The sequence below is a fragment of the Cornus florida genome, unplaced genomic scaffold, assembly GCF_030987335.1.
Source record: "Cornus florida cultivar Cherokee Brave unplaced genomic scaffold, ASM3098733v1 CherokeeBrave_3.0.0_Hap2_Chr10, whole genome shotgun sequence".
Classification (NCBI taxonomy): domain Eukaryota; kingdom Viridiplantae; phylum Streptophyta; class Magnoliopsida; order Cornales; family Cornaceae; genus Cornus; species Cornus florida.
In genome coordinates, this window is record NW_026775580.1 from 19666867 (window position 1) to 19686588 (window position 19722).

At 40.4% G+C, this 19722-nt stretch overlaps 1 protein-coding gene across 1 annotated transcript in view; it reads left to right on the forward strand.

Moving 5' to 3' along the window:
* The window catches only part of LOC132276627 (uncharacterized), a 33545-nt gene that overhangs the window by 10878 nt on the left and 2945 nt on the right, over positions 1 to 19722 (forward strand). Inside the window, exon 2 of the mRNA XM_059778145.1 lies at positions 1223 to 1909. Coding sequence (XP_059634128.1) covers positions 1223 to 1909 — 687 coding nt within the window. The remainder of the gene's footprint in view (positions 1 to 1222; positions 1910 to 19722) is intronic.

A 19722-nucleotide genomic window follows, 5' to 3' on the forward strand; every position in this document is an offset into this window, starting at 1 on the left:
TTATTGAAATTATTGTTGCATGGCCTTCTTTTGCATTGTCCAGTGGCCCGGGACAACTGGGTTTTGCTATTGAGTTTGTTTGGGATTCAGTGGGTTATGCCTCTGTCCTCGAGAGGCATGATAAAGGCTTGGAGAGGTTGTTCGGTGGGTTCCAAGTCCGTAGTTTCTGGAGGATTGCACCCTTGTGTGTTTGTGGAAGGAACAGAATAGGAGATCCTTTGATGGGGAGGAGAGTCCTATTGGGGATTCAATTGCTAATAGAATAGTCATTGTAACAATTACATGGGGAAGAAGGAACCAATTTGAGTGTTTTACACGATCGCATTTATTTTGAAATATCATTATAATAGTGGGGAGCTGAAATTCTCTATGAGAAAAGTTGTAAATCTTATGGGGGAGAGAGTTAATTTTTTTGGATATATTGAGAGTTTAGGGGCCCTATTTGGTCCTTGTATAGCTTTTGTGGGCTGCATTCCCCGTTTGAATGCTTTCTATTGAAATCTTACTTATTAAAAAAAAAGAAAGTACTACTGTACTAGTAATGGTGTTTGATTATTTTTGTTGCATTCACTAGCATCGAGCAAACAAGAGATCGCAAAATTGTTTATTATAAATTTATAATTGAAAGCTTCATACCCTTTTTGGGGCCTGATTTGCAGAGCTATGGTTTTGATTTTTAGAGGATGAAGAAGATGACAGTAGTTGTTCAGTTGGGTTTTTTCTTATTGGTGTTAAAGGGGTATTTTAGTCATTTTGGTTGCAAGGGTTGCTTCAAGGTTATTAAAATCATTAGAAAGTGGACCCGCAATCATGTGACATACGCATAGTTTATTCACCGTTAACTTTTAACAGGAATCTAATGGGATGGAGGCTCTGTGATGTCTCTAATAGTAGAAGGGGGTAAAGCGTCAAAAATGAAAGTATAGGGAAGTTTTGGAAATTAAACTCTCTTTTTTAATATTTGATTGATGTCATGCATATAGAAAGTAATGTTAAAAATTTCTGATGAAGCTCGTTCTTGTGTTCATTCTTGAAAATTATCAACGAAAACCTTTCATCTACTGTGCTTTGCATTTTGGCGTTGGTTGCCATCTAAACCTATTGAGATCTATCCGTAACTATAAGACCTCATTCACAAATAACTTTCTACACTGCAGATTCTCCTTTGTTAACTCCTTAATATGGTTCGAAGAATTATCTCAACTTGTGTCTTCTTTACCAGGATGCTGCAAACAACGCAGATTTGGTTTTTAAGGATGCAGAAGTTGTTTCTTCAAAAGAAATGGACAAATGGCTTTTAACGACTGAAGCATTAGAGGTCAAGAAGATGGAACTGGAGATTGAATCACACTTAATAAATGAAGCACGATTGGTGTTGAATGATTCAATTGAACATTCAGTCGAGGATGATAGGAGAGAAAGAGAACTTCTTTCTAAGAGAAAAGAAACATTGACAGAGGAACTGGAGAAACTACTTGCTTTAGTGAAAGAGAAAGAAGCAGAAATAGCAGAAAATAATTTCAACATTGAAATTGTTGAGAAAAGGATTGCTGATGCGGTATCTGGTTTTCAGGACGTGCAGTCAAATATAAATGCAAAGTATGATAATCTGCAGTCAGGGCTTTGTCAGGTGGGGCTGGACAATGAAGCTTTAGCTAGAAAAAAGAAGGAAATTGATGAATTCATGTCTCAGGAAGAAGACAGGGGAGCAAATCTTAGAAAACTTGCCCAGATCTCCGCAGATGAAGCAAAGATGTACCAAGAAGTTGTTGGGCTTCGAAAGAGTCTGGTGCTGTTTGTTTTGAAGTCCAGGGAAGATAGAGCAAGGCTTGCCAAAACTGAGGAAAATCTTTCAGACGACGTCCAGATGCTCAGACATGATGTTACTGCTGCAAGAGCTTCTCTTCAGGTATTTTAGCTTCACAACCTCGTAATGTGTTTTTATTTAGTTTCTTCCAACATTGGCATGCCAGTAAGAAAGGACCTCTCTTTGTTCTTGTTCCTATTTCTTTTTATTATTTGGAGTGCCTATTTTTTACATTTAGGAACTGATCAGGTTTTGTTAGTCTCTGCCAAGTAAGTTTGTTGGTCATGTATTTTTATATCTCGACCAAAGAATTTTAGAAAGTTATGGAGGACAATTTGGGTGCACTTTCTTGGGTGATTTGAAAGGATGACATAATCTAATCTAGGTTTGGTAAACCATTATATACGAAGTGGATTCCCTCTGCTCTGCTGATTTGAGGGATTCACACTAAATCTGCTGTATTTTCAGACTAGATAAAATCTGCATGCAGATTTGACTTCACAAGTCAAAAATTTGACAGTTCCATTTTCTTTCTATCCCACATTGACGTCGTCAAATATTTTATTTTAATTATTCGAATTTCCATCTACTTTGTTAATAAGGTAACAAGACGAACTTCCAGTATTCTTTAGGGTGAAGGCTTAACGCAGTCTCATACTTGGGTAAGATCTAAAACGTTCAAGAAAGAACCTGACTGATTTTTTATTTTATTAATTTTATTTTGAATAAGACGCAAGGAATATTAATGAAGGCATTTGAGAGAGCAGCGGTCTTTGCTCGGGGAAGGAATAAGCCATCGAAGGGCACCAAACAGGGTAAGTTTAAGGAAGGAGTCACTAAATACGAAAATGTGGTAAGGAAGGCAGTTAACGGTAAAGTATACTCGTCTGGCCAAGTTTTAAATAGAAAACACAAGACTTCGTAAGGATGGACTTAAACCCACATGTGGAGACTGAGATGATATACCCAAGAACCACTATCCGCTAGTCTTCCATTTCTAAATGCTTTTGTGCTATTTAGAGCCTTTGAGTAGCACGGCCTATTGAAAAGGCTTCGAGTAATCTAAACTTATTTTAATGAATCATACATGTTACAGATACTCATATCTACCCTCTCTAGTGGCCCTCTAGACCATAAAACTAATTAAAATATATAAAATCTGTGCTACTAGGACTCGCCATTGTAACCCAAGGTGAGTGTGTCGATACCACCGCTCGAATACAGGCACTGGATATGAGTTAATGATGCATGATCTGATGTTGGTGAAGGATTGGAGAAAATTTTCATGTTTCCTTGTTAGATCTGCTTCCATAAATCGTGCTCAGAAGATCTCTGGTTCAAAAATGGCCTCTGTTGAAAATGATGGTTGCCCCACACTCTGGCTTAGCACACTTTTCTTTGTTGGCCAAGAAGTCATTCCATTTGCGTCTTTTCGAACGAGTGAAAAGGGTTTCATCAATTTATTTGATTGGCCATATAAATACCATGCTTCCTCTTAGATTGATGGGCACTTCTTAGCTTCTACAACCACACTTTTATTTTAACCAGCAGTAAATGGTAATTTTGAGCCATGTGCTCTTTCAACTACAGTTGTAATCCATTTTCTCCACATCTGTAATTATTCTGATCTACAACTTTAACCAATTACAGTTGCTTTCTGTTAACAACCATCTACTCCAAAAGCTTAAGTTGTTAAAGATGGTGTAACTTAAATATATAAATCCTTCAACACACCCCCTCAAGTGTGGCCTTCTTTTGGTCCAACACATGTTTTTCAATTTTTAATTAGGGTGACAGTGAGATTTGAACTCGAGACCTTTAGCTCTTATACTATGTTAACTACCATCTACTCCAAAAGCTTAAGCCTTAAGCTATTAAAGAGGGTGTAACTTAAATATATAAATCCTTCAACACTTTCATTCCACCCCAACTTCCCCCTCACCCGGCCCCGTGTAAGATGGCCTTAAAATTTACTACTACTATTTTTTTCAAAAAATAGATATAATAAAATATATTTGACAAAATATGTTCAGTGTCTTCTTTTGTTTCTGTTAGAACATTTATATGTATATCTATATATATATATATATGTTGGGCCAAATTGTAATTACTTGAAGTTAGTGGCCATTCTGTAATTAGGCCTCTCTCCTTTTTCACATTTGCATATACCCCTTTTGTTTAGGGTTTATTGTAATAAGAAAGAGCAGCCTCTATATTTTTTTCCTCTTTCTTCTACATGGTATCAAAGAGGCCGATCCAAGCTGACGTTGCCGCCACGAGTTCTGTAATCATTGGCTGAGGTGCAAACCAGCATCGCGAAGATCTAGTTTTGTGGTCAAAGTAACCTGTCGCCATCTGCAGAGGCTTCATCATTGCGAACCAGCATTGTCGCGAACCAATTATTCGCTGTTGCCGGAGTCTTTCGTCATCTTCCTTGTGTTGGTTGGTTGGAGTTGTGCTCGATCTTGTCGCATTGTGTTGTGGTTGCGGTCGCCCTACCTTATTGTGGCCCGTCGGTGTGCCATAGTTGCCGAGAGCTTCGCCGTTTGTTTTGGTTGTTGGTCGAAGCTTCACCATTTTGTCTGTGCCGTCATCATCTCCGTTACAAGTGCTCGCTGTTGCCGTCTCTGGGATTTGTTGGCTTCCAGTGAGCTTGTGAGGAAGAAAGGGGGTGTTTGGCTACTAGTGTGTGGTTGTCCCAAACCAGTTCAGGCTTGACCCGATTTTGGATCCAACAGACCTGGTTCTGATCAGAATTTTCTTGCCTTCTCTGGTGAAGAAGACTCGTTCCTTTGTGCATCCTCTTTCTTCTTGGGACAGTAAGTTTTTTTTTTGAAGTGTATTCTCTTTGGTTCAGTGTTCATCCATGTCAGACTCTTCAACTGCTGTCACTGAACCTACTGGAATTAAGTCCCCTGTCATGCCTTCTGATCATGTTGGACTGCAAATTACAACACTGAAATTAAGTAATTCAAATTACTTACTGTGGGCTTAAGCTGTGAAGGTATCTTTGGGAGCCCAACGAAAATTAAAATTTGTTCTACAAGATCCTCCATCTAAAACTCAACAGGGTATGATGATTGGGAAACCCATAACTACATGATTATGTCATGGCTGTGGAATAGTATGGAGTCTTCTATTGCAGCTACTTTTATAGTTGTGAACACTGCAAAGGAAATTTGGGATACAGTTACAGAAACCTACTCTATGGACATGAATGTTTCTCGCATCTATTCCTTGTATGAAAAGATGTTTCATTCTCGTCAGTCCCAGGCATAGGTGAGTTGAATCAGTACCACCCCTTGACTACTAATCTTGAAGTCTTCAAGCACCAACGTGAGGAATTTTATGTTACTATTTTTCTTGCTGGATTAGACCCTAACTTTAAGAGTTTTCGGAATCAAATACTTGTTGGTAATGGAGGACTCCCATCCTTGGGTAATATTTATGCTCGATTACTTCGGGTTTCTGAATCATCACATGTAACGTCACCTGGGAAAGAAAATTCAGCTATGATTATTCCTTCTGTCACCCCTTAGGTTTCCAAAAGTCGTGGTAATCCCAATAGCAACCGAGGTGTTGGAGACAATTGTAGACTTTAAGATATAATCAAATTAAGAGTAAGTGATAAAGAAGCAGAAGAAAAAGAGAAGAAAGCGGATGAGAGAAAAAGAGAGAGAGATGGGGAAAGAGAGAAAGAATGAAAGAATACTTTCATCCTTCCACCACATTCTATTTATAGTAACAAGTTTCAAAAATTACACATAAGCCCCAACATTATATAAGTAAATAACAAATAAGCCCCTGACAACACTCCCCCTCAAGCTGGTGCAAAGATATCTATCATGCCCAACTTGACTAACATATTTTGCAAGGAAGTCTTGCTCGCACCCTTAGTCAAAACATCAGCAACCTGATCACGTGTGTTGACATATGGAGTACAAATCAGCCCAAGATGAAGCTTTCCTTGATGAAGTGTCGATCGACTTAAATGTGTGGGCAATGTTAATAGCAGCCTTGTTGTCACAATACAACTCACGAACAGGATAACCTAACTCACCCAACAGCGTACGTAGCCATAACAACTCACAAACTCCATATGCCATGGATCTGAACTCAGCCTCTGCACAAGATCTAGCTACTATAGACTATTTCTTGCTTCGCCATGAAAAAAGATTACCTCCAACAAATGTGCAATATCCTGAAATAAATCGTCGATCTGTCACAGATCCTACCCAATTAGCATCGGTAGAGTCTTCAACACGCAAGTGGTCATGACTGCCAAACAATATCCCCTTACTAAGTGAACCCTTGAGGTAGCGAAGAACATGATGAGCTGCCTCAAGGTGAGGTGTACATGGAGCATGCATAAACTGACTAATCACACTAACAACGTAGGCAATATCCGGGCGCGTGAGAGATAAGTAAATCACTCTCCTAACCAATCGCTGAAATCTTCCCACATCATCTAATAGGTCTCCATCTACATCATTAAGCCTATGGTTCTGCTTAATGGGAATATTAATAGGTCTAGCTCCAAGCCTGCCTGTTTCAGCCAACAAACCTAACACATACTTCCGTTGAGAAATGAACACCCCTTTCTTCGATTTGCACACCTCGATGCCAAGAAAGTATCTCAATGATCCGAGGTCTTTAACCTCAAACTCTGTCCCCAAGAATGACTTCATTCGACGAATCTCTTCTGGATCATTTCCAGTGATAACAATATCATCAACACATACAATAAGGGCAGTGGTGTAGCCTTGGTACTTCTTGATGAAGAGAGTATGATCTGCCTGACTCTGTGTGTACCATACTCTTTTCACAGCAGTGCTAAACCTCTCAAACCAAGCACGTGACGACTGCTTTAACCCATATAAGGCTTTATTTAGTTTGCACACTAAATTCTGACCATTGGCAAGCTTAAACCCTGGTGGCATAGAGTAAAAATATAAAAAGAAGAGAAATGAGAGAATTGCGTAAAGGCTTGAATGAGATGAATTACTCATTCACAACTGTAGTATTTATAGATAAAAAGAGCACATGCTTATATTACAAGAAAGGAAACTAAATCAAATCTAAATCAAATCACAACCTATTCTAAAGTATATTCTATGGCATATTCTGTAGCATAGTCAACTCTCTGCTATTAGGGTAAGTCATTTCATAAATCGTGGCTATCATATATGCCAACATATGCATAGTCAAATCTCTGCTATTACGGTAAGTCATTTCATAAATCGTGGTATCATATATGCTAACACTCCCCCTCAAGTTGGTGCGTGGATATCTGAAACGCCTAACTTGGACAATGCATTCTCAAACACAATCTTGCTGACGCCCTTTATAAGAATGTCGGCAAGCTGCTGAGAGCTTGTGACAAATGGAGTGCAAATTTGACTAGAGATGATCTTCTCTCGAATGAAGTGACGGTCCATCTCTACATGCTTAGTCTTGTCATATTGAACGGGATTTGCTGCTATGCTAATGGCAGACTTGTTGTCGCAGTAGAGTGAGAATGGAAGCGACACTGGAAGGCACAAATCTGTCATCAAGGTTTTTAGCCATAGCAACTCACATACCCCAAGAGCTGTAGCCCTATACTCTGCCTCTGCACTAGATCGAGAGACAACATCTTGCTTCTTACTGCGCCAAGTAACCAAGTTACCACCAATAGTGGTACTACAACCTGAAGTTGACCTCCTATCTGAAATTGATCCTGCATCATCAGCATCTATCCAAGCCTCAACATGTAAGTGACCATGATTGACAAACAAAACACCACGGCCTGGACACCCTTTTAAGTAGCGAAGGATCCGAATAGCTGCATTAAGGTGAGGGGCACGAGGAGAGTGCATGAATTGACTCACGACACTCACGGCATAAGCAATGTCAGGTTGAGTCTGGATAAATAGATGAGCTTCCCTACAAGTCGTTGATATTGACCAACATCTTACAACAACTCCCCCTCAGAATCAGCCAACTGATGATTCTGCTCAATCGGAGTATCAGCAGGACAAGCACCAAGCTGACCAGAAGCAGAAAGCAAGTTAATAACATACTTGCGTTGAGAGATGAAAATGCCAGCCTTGGAGTGAGCCACCTCAATGCCCAAGAAGTACTGTAGGGGACCAAGATTCTTAATCTCAAACTGACGGCCAAGATAGCTCTTAACCTCGGCAATTCCGGTAGTATCATCGCCGGTAAGTACAATATCATCCGCCTGAATGACGTAAAAACAAGGTATGATCAGCTGCACTTTGATGGAAACCAAACTTGAGCATGGCAGTGCCAAAGCGATTAGACCAAGCTCGAGGAGATTGCTTGAGGCCATACAGAGAACGACGAAGACGACATACCATACCAGAATGAGTAGGAGAACGAAAGCCCGGAGGAGGAACCATGTACACCTCCTCCTGCAAATCACTATTGAGAAAGACATTCTTGACATCTAACTGAAATAGAGGCCAAGATCGAATAGCAGCAACGGAAAGTAATACACGGATGGTATTCATCTTGGCAACAGGGGCAAAAGTCTCCTGATAATCTATGCCATAAGTTTGAGCATGACCCTTGGCAACCAACCGGGCCTTGTAACGAGCAACTGACCCATCTGGATTATGCTTAACTGTAAACACCCAACGACAACCCACATCCTTTCGTCCAATAGGAAGCGGAACCATGTCCCAAGTCTGATTTTTCTTAAGTGCTTGTAGTTCTTTTGTCATAGCATCACGCCATTGAGGTTGTGCTAGTGCAGCTGTAACACTAGAAGGAACAGGAACCGAGGCAACAGAAACAAGAAAACTCCGATAGGAGGGTGAGAGAGCAGAATCAGAAACAAAATTAGAAATAGGGTATGTACAAGAACGTTGAAGAGCAATGGGGCGATCATTAAGCGAAACAATAGCTTGAGAAGGCGGAGCTGGTGCCGAAGAAACAGGGCAGTCGGTCATGGGAGTAAAAGCTTGTACCTGTTGCCTCTGACCATAAACCTGTGAAAAAGGAACAATTCCCCTAGCTGGAGGGGTATCACGAGGAGGAATCATAGAAGACGAAACAAGTAACGGTAGAGGAGTTGAAGATGGAAGAAGGTGATCATCCATTGTATTCAGGGAACCATTCACTTTGAGAACCAACTGAACCACTATAATATGGTGTATGCTCAAAGAAAGAAACATCCATGGATATAAACCGCCGACGACTGGGTTGATGGTAACACCTATAACCTTTTTGAGAGTGAGAATAGCCCAAAAACACACACTTCAAAGCCTTGGGGTCAAGCTTTGAATGAGTCTGCCCCAACTGCTGAACAAAGCACACACACCCGAAGACTTGCGGAGGAATAAAAAAAAGAGATGAATTGGGATGTAAGATTGAGAGTGGGGCTGCAAAGTTAAGAACCCTCAAAGGAGTCCTATTAATGATGTAAACAGCTGTAAGAATTGCATCTCCCCAAAATGACTGGGGAACATTCATGCCAATGCAGATTGCTCTGGCTAACTCAAGGATGTGGCGATTCTTTCTCTCAGAACGACCATTTTGTTGAGGAGTTTTAACATTAGCCATCTGATGCTCAATCCCAAATTCTACACATAACCGTTGTACCTCCCCATAAGTGTACTCTGTACCTTGGTCAGTTTTGAATTTTTTAATGGTACGACCATATTAAGTCTGAACCATTGTCATAAATTTTTTTAAAATGGTGTATACCTCATTTTTGGTTTTCATAAGATAAACCCATGTAACACGACTATGATCATCAATGAACAACATGAAATATTGAAATCCAAGACTAAAAGTAACTGGGCAAGGACCCCACACATTTGAATGAACAAGATCAAAAGGTGTTAAAACAGATTTATTACTACTAGCAGGATAATTGGAACGAACATGTTTAGCCATATAACATGTCTCACAGGATAAATTTGACATTGCCACGTTACAAAATAAGGAAGGAAATAAATGTTTTAAATAATCGAAAGATATATGTCCTAAACGCATGTACCAACGCATAAGCTGGGCTTTATTAGATGAAACAATATTAGAAAATAAAGCTGAATGTGCCTGAGGTGACAAAGGAGCATCTAACAGGTATAAACTGTCCACTTCACGCCCACTGCCAATCGTCCGTTTCGACACCAGATCCTGAAAAATACAATGAGAGGGAAAGAACGTTACACTACAATTTAATTGTTTGGTAACACTACTAACAGAAATAAGATTTGTAGCCAACTTTGGAACATGAAGTGAATCTGACAAAGTTAATGAAGGAGTAATTGATATGTGACCCTTCACAGCAATGGAAGATGGAGAGATATCCGCAAGGCGAACCTCGCGATGGCCAGAGCAGATGCTATAAGATTGGAAGAGTGAGGACATACCAGTTATATTGTCTGAAGCACCAGAATCAATGATCCATGGTGTCCAAGATGTAGATACGCTATATGCAGACGCAATAGTACCTGAGTGGGCAAAAGTGGAGATTGGCTGAGATGATGCCTCCATTTGGTTGAAGAATTGCTTGAACTTGTCCAAATCAGCTTGAGTCAAGGTAACTGTAGCAGAAGATGTAGAGTCAGAGTTGTCAGGAGTTGATAACGAGATTGGTTGTGTAATAGAATGTACAGAGGATCGAGGTTGTTGTTTTTGTTGCAGTGGGCGGCCATGTAGAGTATAACAACGAGATTTGATGTGACCAATTTTTTCGCAATGGTCACACTGTCTGCGTTGTCGTCCCAAAGGGGGACCGGTGGTAGAGCTCTGAACTGATTGGGATGGTGTAGTTCCTGAAAGGTTGGGAACCCGAATTGCCATAGCAGAACGATCAACAGAAGCAACACCTAATGGATGAGTCTGACGGCTCTCATCTGACAACACATAGGCGTATGCATCCTCAAGAGTAGGGAATGAAGATAAGCCCAATAAATGAACACGAGCATACTCAAACTTGTCGTTCAACCCGGCAAGAAACTGAAACACACGATTCTTCTCCACAATCCCTGCATATAAAACTGCATCATTTGGATCCTTCCAAGAGTGGAAGGAATCATAATATGAAATCTCCTTCCCAGTAGCATGAAGCTTGGCGATGTAACCTGAAACTGTCAAGTCACCCTGAGAAATCCTTGTGATATCTCACACCAGTTGGAAAATTCGTGCATTATTCTGCCTTTGAGAATAAGTGCGTTGAACTGAATCCCAAATCTGCTTAGCAGTCTTCATAAACATATGGGCAACAACTATGCTTGGTTGCATCGAATTGACTAGCTAAGACATAACCATAGCATTATCTGCAAACCACTGTGGATATGCCTTCTCTGACTCAGCTGGCTTTTTCTCAAAACCAGTAACATAGCCAATCTTGCCTTTGCCACCAATGAACATGGCAGACTGTGCCCAAATCAAATAGTTGGAACCATCCAACTTCACTGTGGTGATTTGAAGTCCTGGATTTTCTGATGAGTTAGGGGAAAAAATGGCACCACCACCCACAGAATTTGACCCAAGAGAATTAACAGTCGAGGATCCTAAATCTGCCATAATCTGTCACACGACAATATAAAACTCAAAAAACACTACAAATTCTGTTAATAAAACAAAGGGTCTCCTCAAAACATAAACAATGACAATGTCTCCTCAGACCATTCTTGAAAAACATAACTTTTTTTAAGGAGTGCTGCCTTCTTACATATAGCCAGACAGCCTCCTTCTTAATATACGGAACCTCTTTGTAGACTAATTTTTTTTTTACCGAAGCCCTTCTATGTGTTGGAGACCAACTATTCCAATATACCCATCCCTAGAAGAGTAAAAAAGAAATTGTAAAACTTAAAAATACTTGTTTTCGATCACAAAATAGCAAAACAGAAAAACATGTGTAGGCAACATCACACGATAGCCTAAGGTGGTTGTCGCACAAGTAGCAAGGCTGCTGAAAGTTGTGGAAAGGTGTTGGCTCTGATACCAAGCAGAAATATAAAAAGAAGAGAGAGGAGAGAATTACGTAAAGGCTTGAATGAGATGAATTACTCATTCACAGCTATAGTATTTATAGATAAAAAGAGTACATGCTCATATTACAAGAAAGGAAACTAAATCAAATCTAAATCAAATCACAACCTATTCTAAAGCATATTCTATGGCATATTCTATAACATAGTCAACTCTCTGCTATTATGGTAAGTCATTCCATAAATCGTGGTTATCATATATGCTAATATATGAATAGTCAAATCTCTGTTATTATGGTAAGTCATTCTATAAATCGTGGTATCATATATGCTAACACATAGTTACATACACCTTTCCTCTAAGTCACCATAAAGGAAAGCATTCTTTACATCCAGCTGATGTAAGGGCCACTTCAAATTAGCTGCCAAAGAAAGAACACGTATAGAGTTCATCTTGGCAACTGGAGCAAATATTTCTAGATTATCAATTCCATAGGTCTGAGTGAAACCCTTTGCAACTAACCAAGCTTTATATCTCTCAATTGTTCCGTCTACATGATACTTTATTGTATAGACCCATTTGCAGCCTACTGGTTTCTTACCCTTAGGTAATGGAACAATATCCCAAGTACCATTCTTCTCAAGGGTCTTCATTTCTTCAAGCATAGCTTTCTTCCATGGAGTTTGACTGAGAGCATCTGAAACACTAGAAGGAACATATACAAAGGAGATAAACGAAGTGAAAGTACGATATGTTGGAGATATGGCATCATAGGATACAAACTGAGATATGGGATGTTTTGTACTACTACGAACACCCTTACGATAGGCAATAGGGACATCAAGATCAACATGAATGCTATTGGGAAAAGAATCAGGAGTATCAATGTCAACCAAGGAATTACCTGGATTGAGGGAGACTTTTTGGTCCTGGGGTGAGTCAATAACTTGTTTTGCCCTCCTAGTGTAGACAATTGGCTGCTTTCCCTGCTGCAAATCATTAGTGTTAGGAGGACTAGACATAGGCACCTCAGTAAGAAGCTCCCCCTGAATGGAACAGGCAGAGGAAGGGGGCATTCCCTCTGAATGGGAACAGGCAGAGGAAGGGGGCATTCCCTCTGAATGGACAACGGATTCTCTACCTGTATAATAGTCTCCACTTGTAGAGAATCCCGAGCAGGGGAAAAAAAAGGAACAGAATCAAAGAATGTAACATCTATGGAGACAAAGTGACGACGAGTGGTAGGGTTATAACACCGATACCCTTTCTGAGTGGTGGAGTATCCAAGAAAGACACATCGGATTGCCTTGGGGTCCATTGTGTCCTTGCGATGATGAATGTGAACATAACAAACACAACCAAACACTTTCGGTGGGACAGTAAACAAGGGAGTGTCATGGTGTAAGACAGAGAAGGGGGATTGATAGCCAAGAACCTTAGAAGGCATGCGATCGATAAGGTATGTACTTGTTAAGGTTGCATCAACAAAATAACTTTTAGGCACTCCTATCCCAATTAGAAGAGAACGGGTCACCTCCCTAATATGACGGTGTTTTCTTTTAGCTACACCGTTCTGTTGTGGTGTATCGACACAAGAGGTTTGATGGACAATCCCGTTCTGTTATGGGATGAGAAGTTTTCGGATGCAGTTCAGGCTGTTTTGGCTAGGGTGACGTCGGACCACATTCCTTTGGTATTGGATTGTGGAGGATTGAGAAGTAGTCGTATTCCATTCAGATTTGAGAACATGTGGCTTAGAGCGGTTGATTTTTAGGGGAAAGTGTGGTCTTGGTGGGAGGAGGACATGGTGGTGGAACGTCGAGTTTTATTTTGACAGGAAAGCTTCGACTCCTGAAGAACAAACTCAAAAGATGGAACAAGGAGATGTTTGGTAATCTAGAGTGGAGGAAAATAGGGCTGTCGCTAATATTTCTGAGATTGATAGATTGGAAGGGGTGGGTGGTATTGCTGAGTCTTAATGTGATAGGAGAGCATCTTGTCAGGCAGAGATTGCTGTTATGGAGGAAATTTTGTGGCGACAGAAATCTCGGGCTTTATGGCTCAAAGAGGGAGACCGTAATTCAATTTTTTTTCATAGAATTGCTAATGCCCATAGGAGGGGTAATCATATTGGGCGGATTTGTGTGGACAGGACGGTGTTGAGTATGGAGGTGGAGGTGCATAGGGGGATCGTTTCTTTCTACTGGAGGCTCTACTTTGAGCCTTTACGTTGGAGGCCACGGCTTGATGGCCTTCATTTTGACTCTATATCAGCTGTGGATAGGGATGAGTTAGAGAGTCCTTTTACAGAGGAGGAGGTTTTGAAGGCTTTGAAGAGTTGTAATGGTGACAAAGCTCTAGGTTCGGATGGTTTCACGATGAGGTTTTTATTTGAGAGCTGGGAGGTGGTGAGATAGGAGGTTATGAGCACTTTTCACGAGTTCCATTCTAATGGGAGGTTCGAAAAGTCGCTGAATGCATCTTTTATTAATTCCTAAGAAGGTGGTGCTTCTGACGTTAAGGATTTTAGACCAATTAGTCTGATTGGGTGTATCTATAAGCTTATCGCTAAAGTCCTTGCGTTAAGATTGAGGGAGGTTCTAGACGGAGTCATCTCTGAATCTCAAAATGCGTTCATTGGGGGCAGACAGATTATGGATTCCGCTCTTATTGCTAGTGAATGTGTGGATTTTAGGCTCAGTAGTAGTGTTCTTGGAGTTTTGTGTAAGGTTGATATATATATATATATATATATGTATTTTCATAGTTGATACTCACACACACATGCCTCCACTGAGGTTCGAACCCCTGACTTCCATTTGGGAAGTAGGGGCCTAGTACCGCTAGGCCACAGGCCTGTTGGTCGTAAGCTTGATATTGAGAAAGCTTGTATTATCTGTTAGAGAGGATAGGTCTCGGAGAGAGATGGAGGAGATGGATTGACTCATGCGTTTCCTTTGTCTAATTTTCTGTGCTGGTGAATGGGTCTCCATCCGGGTTTTTTTGGCAGTTCTCGTGGTTTGAGGCAAGGGGATCCACTCTCCCCTTTCCTGTTCATTATTGTTATGGAAGCTCTTAGTAGGTTGATGAGAAGGGCTGTGGATTTGGGATTTATCAAGGTTTCAGGATGGGTTTAGATTCAGTTCAGTAGTTGGAGATCTCTCACCTGCTTTTTGCGGATGACACTTTGGTTTTCTGTGAGGCAGATGTGTCCCAATTGAGATATTTGAGATGTGTCCTGGTTTGCTTTCAGGCAATCTCAAGTTTGAAAGTCAATGTGGGTAAGAGTGTGCTTGTTCTTGTGGGGGAGGTTCAGGAGGTGGCTTCTCTTGCGGCGGTTTTAGGGTGTGGGACGAGCTCCTTCCCTATTTCTTACTTGGGCTTGCTGTTAAGTGATTCGTTAAGGAGGGTGGGAAGTTGGGACCCGGTGATAGAGCGTTTCGAGAGAAGGTTGGCTGGGTGGAAAAAGTAATATCTTTCAAAGGGAGGGAAAGTCACTTTGGTGAAGAGTACATTGTCCAGTCTTCGAACTTATTTTCTTTCGCTTTTCCAGATCCCCTCCTCTATTGTGGGAAGACTTGAGATGCTTCAACGGAACTTCCTTTGGCGCGGCCGGGGGGAGGAGTTTAAATTTCATCTTGTCCGGTGGGAGCAGGTCTGCAGGCTCTTTAAGTTGGGCGGGCTTGGGATTAGGAGGTTTCTAAATAGATCGCTCCTAGGTAAGTGGTTATGGAGATTCGGTAGCGAAAGACTTAGGTTATAGAGGAAGGTTATTTCATGTCGCTTTGGGGAGGAGAGAGGGGGATGGTCATCTAGGCCAGTCAGATCTGCTGTCAGCGTGGGGGTGTGGAAATCCATTGGGAAGGGATGGGATGAGTTCTCTAAGCATATTAGATTCAGAGTTCGGGAGGGAAGGGACGTCCGGTTTTGGGAGGATACTTGGTGCGAGGATCGCCCATTATTTTGTTTGTTCCAAAGGTTGTTCAGGATTGCTATTGATAGATATGCTTTGGTAGCTTATTGTTACCTCAATAGCGGTAGGTTGTCTTGGGATGTACAGTTCCGACGATCCTTTCACGATTGGGAGTTGGACAACGTGACTGGCTTGCTAGACCTTTTGTATAGATAGGAGGTGGATGGTATTGGTTCGGATTCTTTGACTTGGGTGCCTTCTTCGTAGGGGACTTTTCAGGTCCGTTCCTTTTTTCTCTGCCTCTTCGGGTTTCATGGTTCCTATTTCCCATGGAAAATGGTTTGGCATTCGAAGGCTCCTCTTAGGGTGTCCTTTTTTGTTTGGACGGTAGCTTGGGGCAAGATTTTGACTATGGATAATTTGAGAAAGAGAGGACAAATGTATAAGAATGATGGAGAGTCTATGGATCACCTTCTTTTGCATTGTCCCGTGGCTATTTTGGGTCTGTTTGGCGTCCAATGGGTTATGCCCTGGACTGCAAGGGATTTGATGGACGTGTGGAGGGGCCAAAGGGTGGGGGTTCATGCTTGTGACTATTGGAGGGCGACCCCTCTTTGAGTTTGGTGGAGTTTTTGGAAAGAGCGGAATAAAAGATCTTTTGATTGGGAGGAATCCTCCATTGGGGGGTTGAAGTTTTCTATTATTTGTTCTCTTTTTAGTTGGGTCATGGGGAGAAATTGTATATCTTTAGATGAAATCGTGGACTTTTTGGGTTCTTTGGGTCCATAGGACTCCCTTTTTGGTTTCGGTATTTGTATAGCTCTTGGGACGCATTCCCCTTTTGAACGCTTTCTAATACAATTTTACTTATCAAAAAAAAAAAAAAAAGAAAAGAAAAAAGAAAAGAAAATAAATATAGGCAGTATGCCTGTGTCCTTTAGTTGGGGATTTGGCACGTCTAATACTTAGATACGTATCCCACGCCCGAGACATGTATCCGAGTCCATGTAACATAGCTTGGGAAACCGTCAAGGCAGCATTGAGTAATGGCATACATTATGCATAATAAGCTATGGCTTGGTGATTGCATGTGATGCATGAGATATTTATTGGAGTCTGACTCCCTTTTGTACCCGAGTCTTTAAGCCGAAGCAATGGAGGGAAGTGTTTAGCATCCAAACAAAGCACAAAGGTTAAAACATGCCAACAAAATGTTGTGTCTGAAAAAAAAAAAAAAGACAAAGCCTTGTTTAAAAAAGAAGAAAAAGGGAAAATTAAATCCAAGATTTGAATGAAATGGATGCACGGCTCTGTTACATGGACTCTTCAAAAATAGTGAAGTACTCATGTCGTACACATATCCCTCGGATATTGGTATGGGATATGTGTCGGCCTAAAAAGCCACTCAAAATAGCAGCAGGGGAAGAAAGCAACATTGATCCCCAGTCAAACAAAAACAACACATTAAGTAAACATGTGATGCAAATCTGAATGTGGGATTTATGCAGATTTTGCTCCAAATGTATGTTTTTTATTTTTATTTTTTTTATTAATTTTTATTTTTTCCTGAATGGGGTTAATTTTATAAATTTCAAAGGTAGTACAATTACAAAAGGAGAAAAATCTCCAAAAACTGGAAAGGAAATGAAATTCCACTTTCAGCAAAGCAACCAATATCAAAACATGAAAATTACAGACCAAAAACAATCAAAAGATCTGCTAAGCTGATATTTAGATATGTAATAACATCCCAAATAGTAGGTTGCACAACATAGGAGCTCTGTTCTTGAATCCCTGTATGGAGCATGGAATTCCTATTGGACCAAATCTTCCAAATAGTAACTGGGAAGATACCATTTAAAATCTTAGCTTTGAAAGTCTTGGACACAATGTGCTGCAAAAACCAATCCACAATGTGATTCAAACTTGAAAATCTTGGGACCTGAATCTGCAACGAATCAAAAACCCCACTCCAAATCTCTGAAGCAAAATCACAGTAACAGAACAAATGATCATTCGAATCATCCCCAGCAAAACAGTTATGACAAACAGATGCAACTTGCAGACCTCTTTTCTGTAAATTCACAAAAGATAAATTTTTGTTGTGTAAAATGATCACAACACTTAAAACTGATCCGAGGCCTACATTTTTTCCAACACAATCTAGCCCATTTGACCTTGTTTCCAGTAGCTCTGCAACAATTCCATGCTGCTTTCAGTGAAAAATTTCCATGATTCCACTTAATTTGATCCCTACCAGGTTGAATACTTATATGTATATGCTGAATAGCATTTTTCACATTTTCAGAAAACTCTTCAGGTAGATTCCAATTCCCATGTTGCAAAATAACAGACAAATTAGTTTGTCTGTCAAAACCTCTGAACCTAGTAGCCCCAAATAACTGAATAAGAGACTGATCTTTACCCCAAGGATCTGTCAACAATTTGAACTGTGTGCCATCTCCAACCTGAAACTTCACATTGTCAAGAAGCATCTCTCTTGCCCCCAACAGGTACTTCCAAACAGCTGAATCACTCACCTTTGGGACAAGAAGCCAGAAGCTAGTCTTATTCAAGTACACCGCCCTCAACCATTGAATCCAAAGTTTATCTTTCTGCTGAATATAATCCCAACACATAGTTAACTTTGCTGCATAGTCAATATCCCTAATCCTTCTAACATTAAAACCACCCTCTTTTGCAGGTAAGGTAACTTGACTCCATTTAATTTGAGCCATTTTCTTGGTGTTTACTTTACCATTCCATAAAAACTGTTTACATCTCTTCTCTAGCACATTTTTAACTTCCCAAGGAACCTTAAATCCAAAAACTCCAGTGATATAAATATGAAAATAACACTGATTTTATCAATTCCAGCCTCCCAGCCGAGGAAAGATAAATTGTATTCCAGTGTCCCAATCTAGCATCAACTTTATCAATCAAAATTCTGTAATCTCCATTTCTTAAAACATTATTTGACAAAGGCAAACCAAGGTACCTGAAAGGAAACTTCTGCACCTGAAATTTCAGAATTCTAGTAAGTCTTCTTCTACCTCTCACAGCCTTAGAGAAAATAATTGAACTTTTCTCTTTATTAACCTGCAGCCCAGTTACATTCTTGAAAACACCCAAAATGTCTGCAACAGCTTTGATAGAGGCCACTTCAGCTTTCACCACCATAAGCAAATCATCAGCATTGAAGGCATGTGATATGTTCAAACCTGTTTTGACCACCCCATCACATCTCTTTATTCTTCCATCCTCAATAGCATTAGTTATAAGATTAGAGAAATATTCTGTCACAAATGAAAACAACAAGGGAGACAAAGGACACCCTTGTCTGAGACCTTTGGAAGCTTGAAAGAAACCTGTAGGCACACCATTGCAAAGCACAGAAAATTTAGCTGAAGAAATACACCCCCTGATCCATGTGATCCATTTCTCACTAAATCCATGACTGTGAAGTGCATTCTGAATAAACCTCCAGTCCTCTGAATCATATGCCTTTTTTTATGTCAATCTTTAAAGCAACAGATGGGTCCCCTTTCTTCCTACCAAACCTCTTGAAAACACCCAAAATGTCTGCAACAGCTTTGATAGAGGCCACTTCAGCTTTCACCACCATAAGCAAATCATCAGCATAGATGGCATGTGATATGTTCAAACCTGTTTTGACCACCCCATCACATCTCTTTATTCTTCCATCCTCAATAGCATTAGTTATAAGATTAGAGAAATATTCTGTCACAAATGAAAACAACAAGGGAGACAAAGGACACCCTTGTCTGAGACCTTTGGAAGCTTGAAAGAAACCAGTAGGCACACCATTGCAAAGCACAGAAAATTTAGCTGAAGAAATACACCCCCTGATCCATGTGATCCACTTCTCACTAAATCCATGACTGTGAAGTGCATTCTGAATAAACCTCCAGTCCTCTGAATCATATGCCTTTTTTATGTCAATCTTTAAAGCAACAGATGGGTCCCCTTTCTTCCTACCAAACCTCTTGACCAAATCAGTTACAAACAGAAAATTGTCATGGAGTCT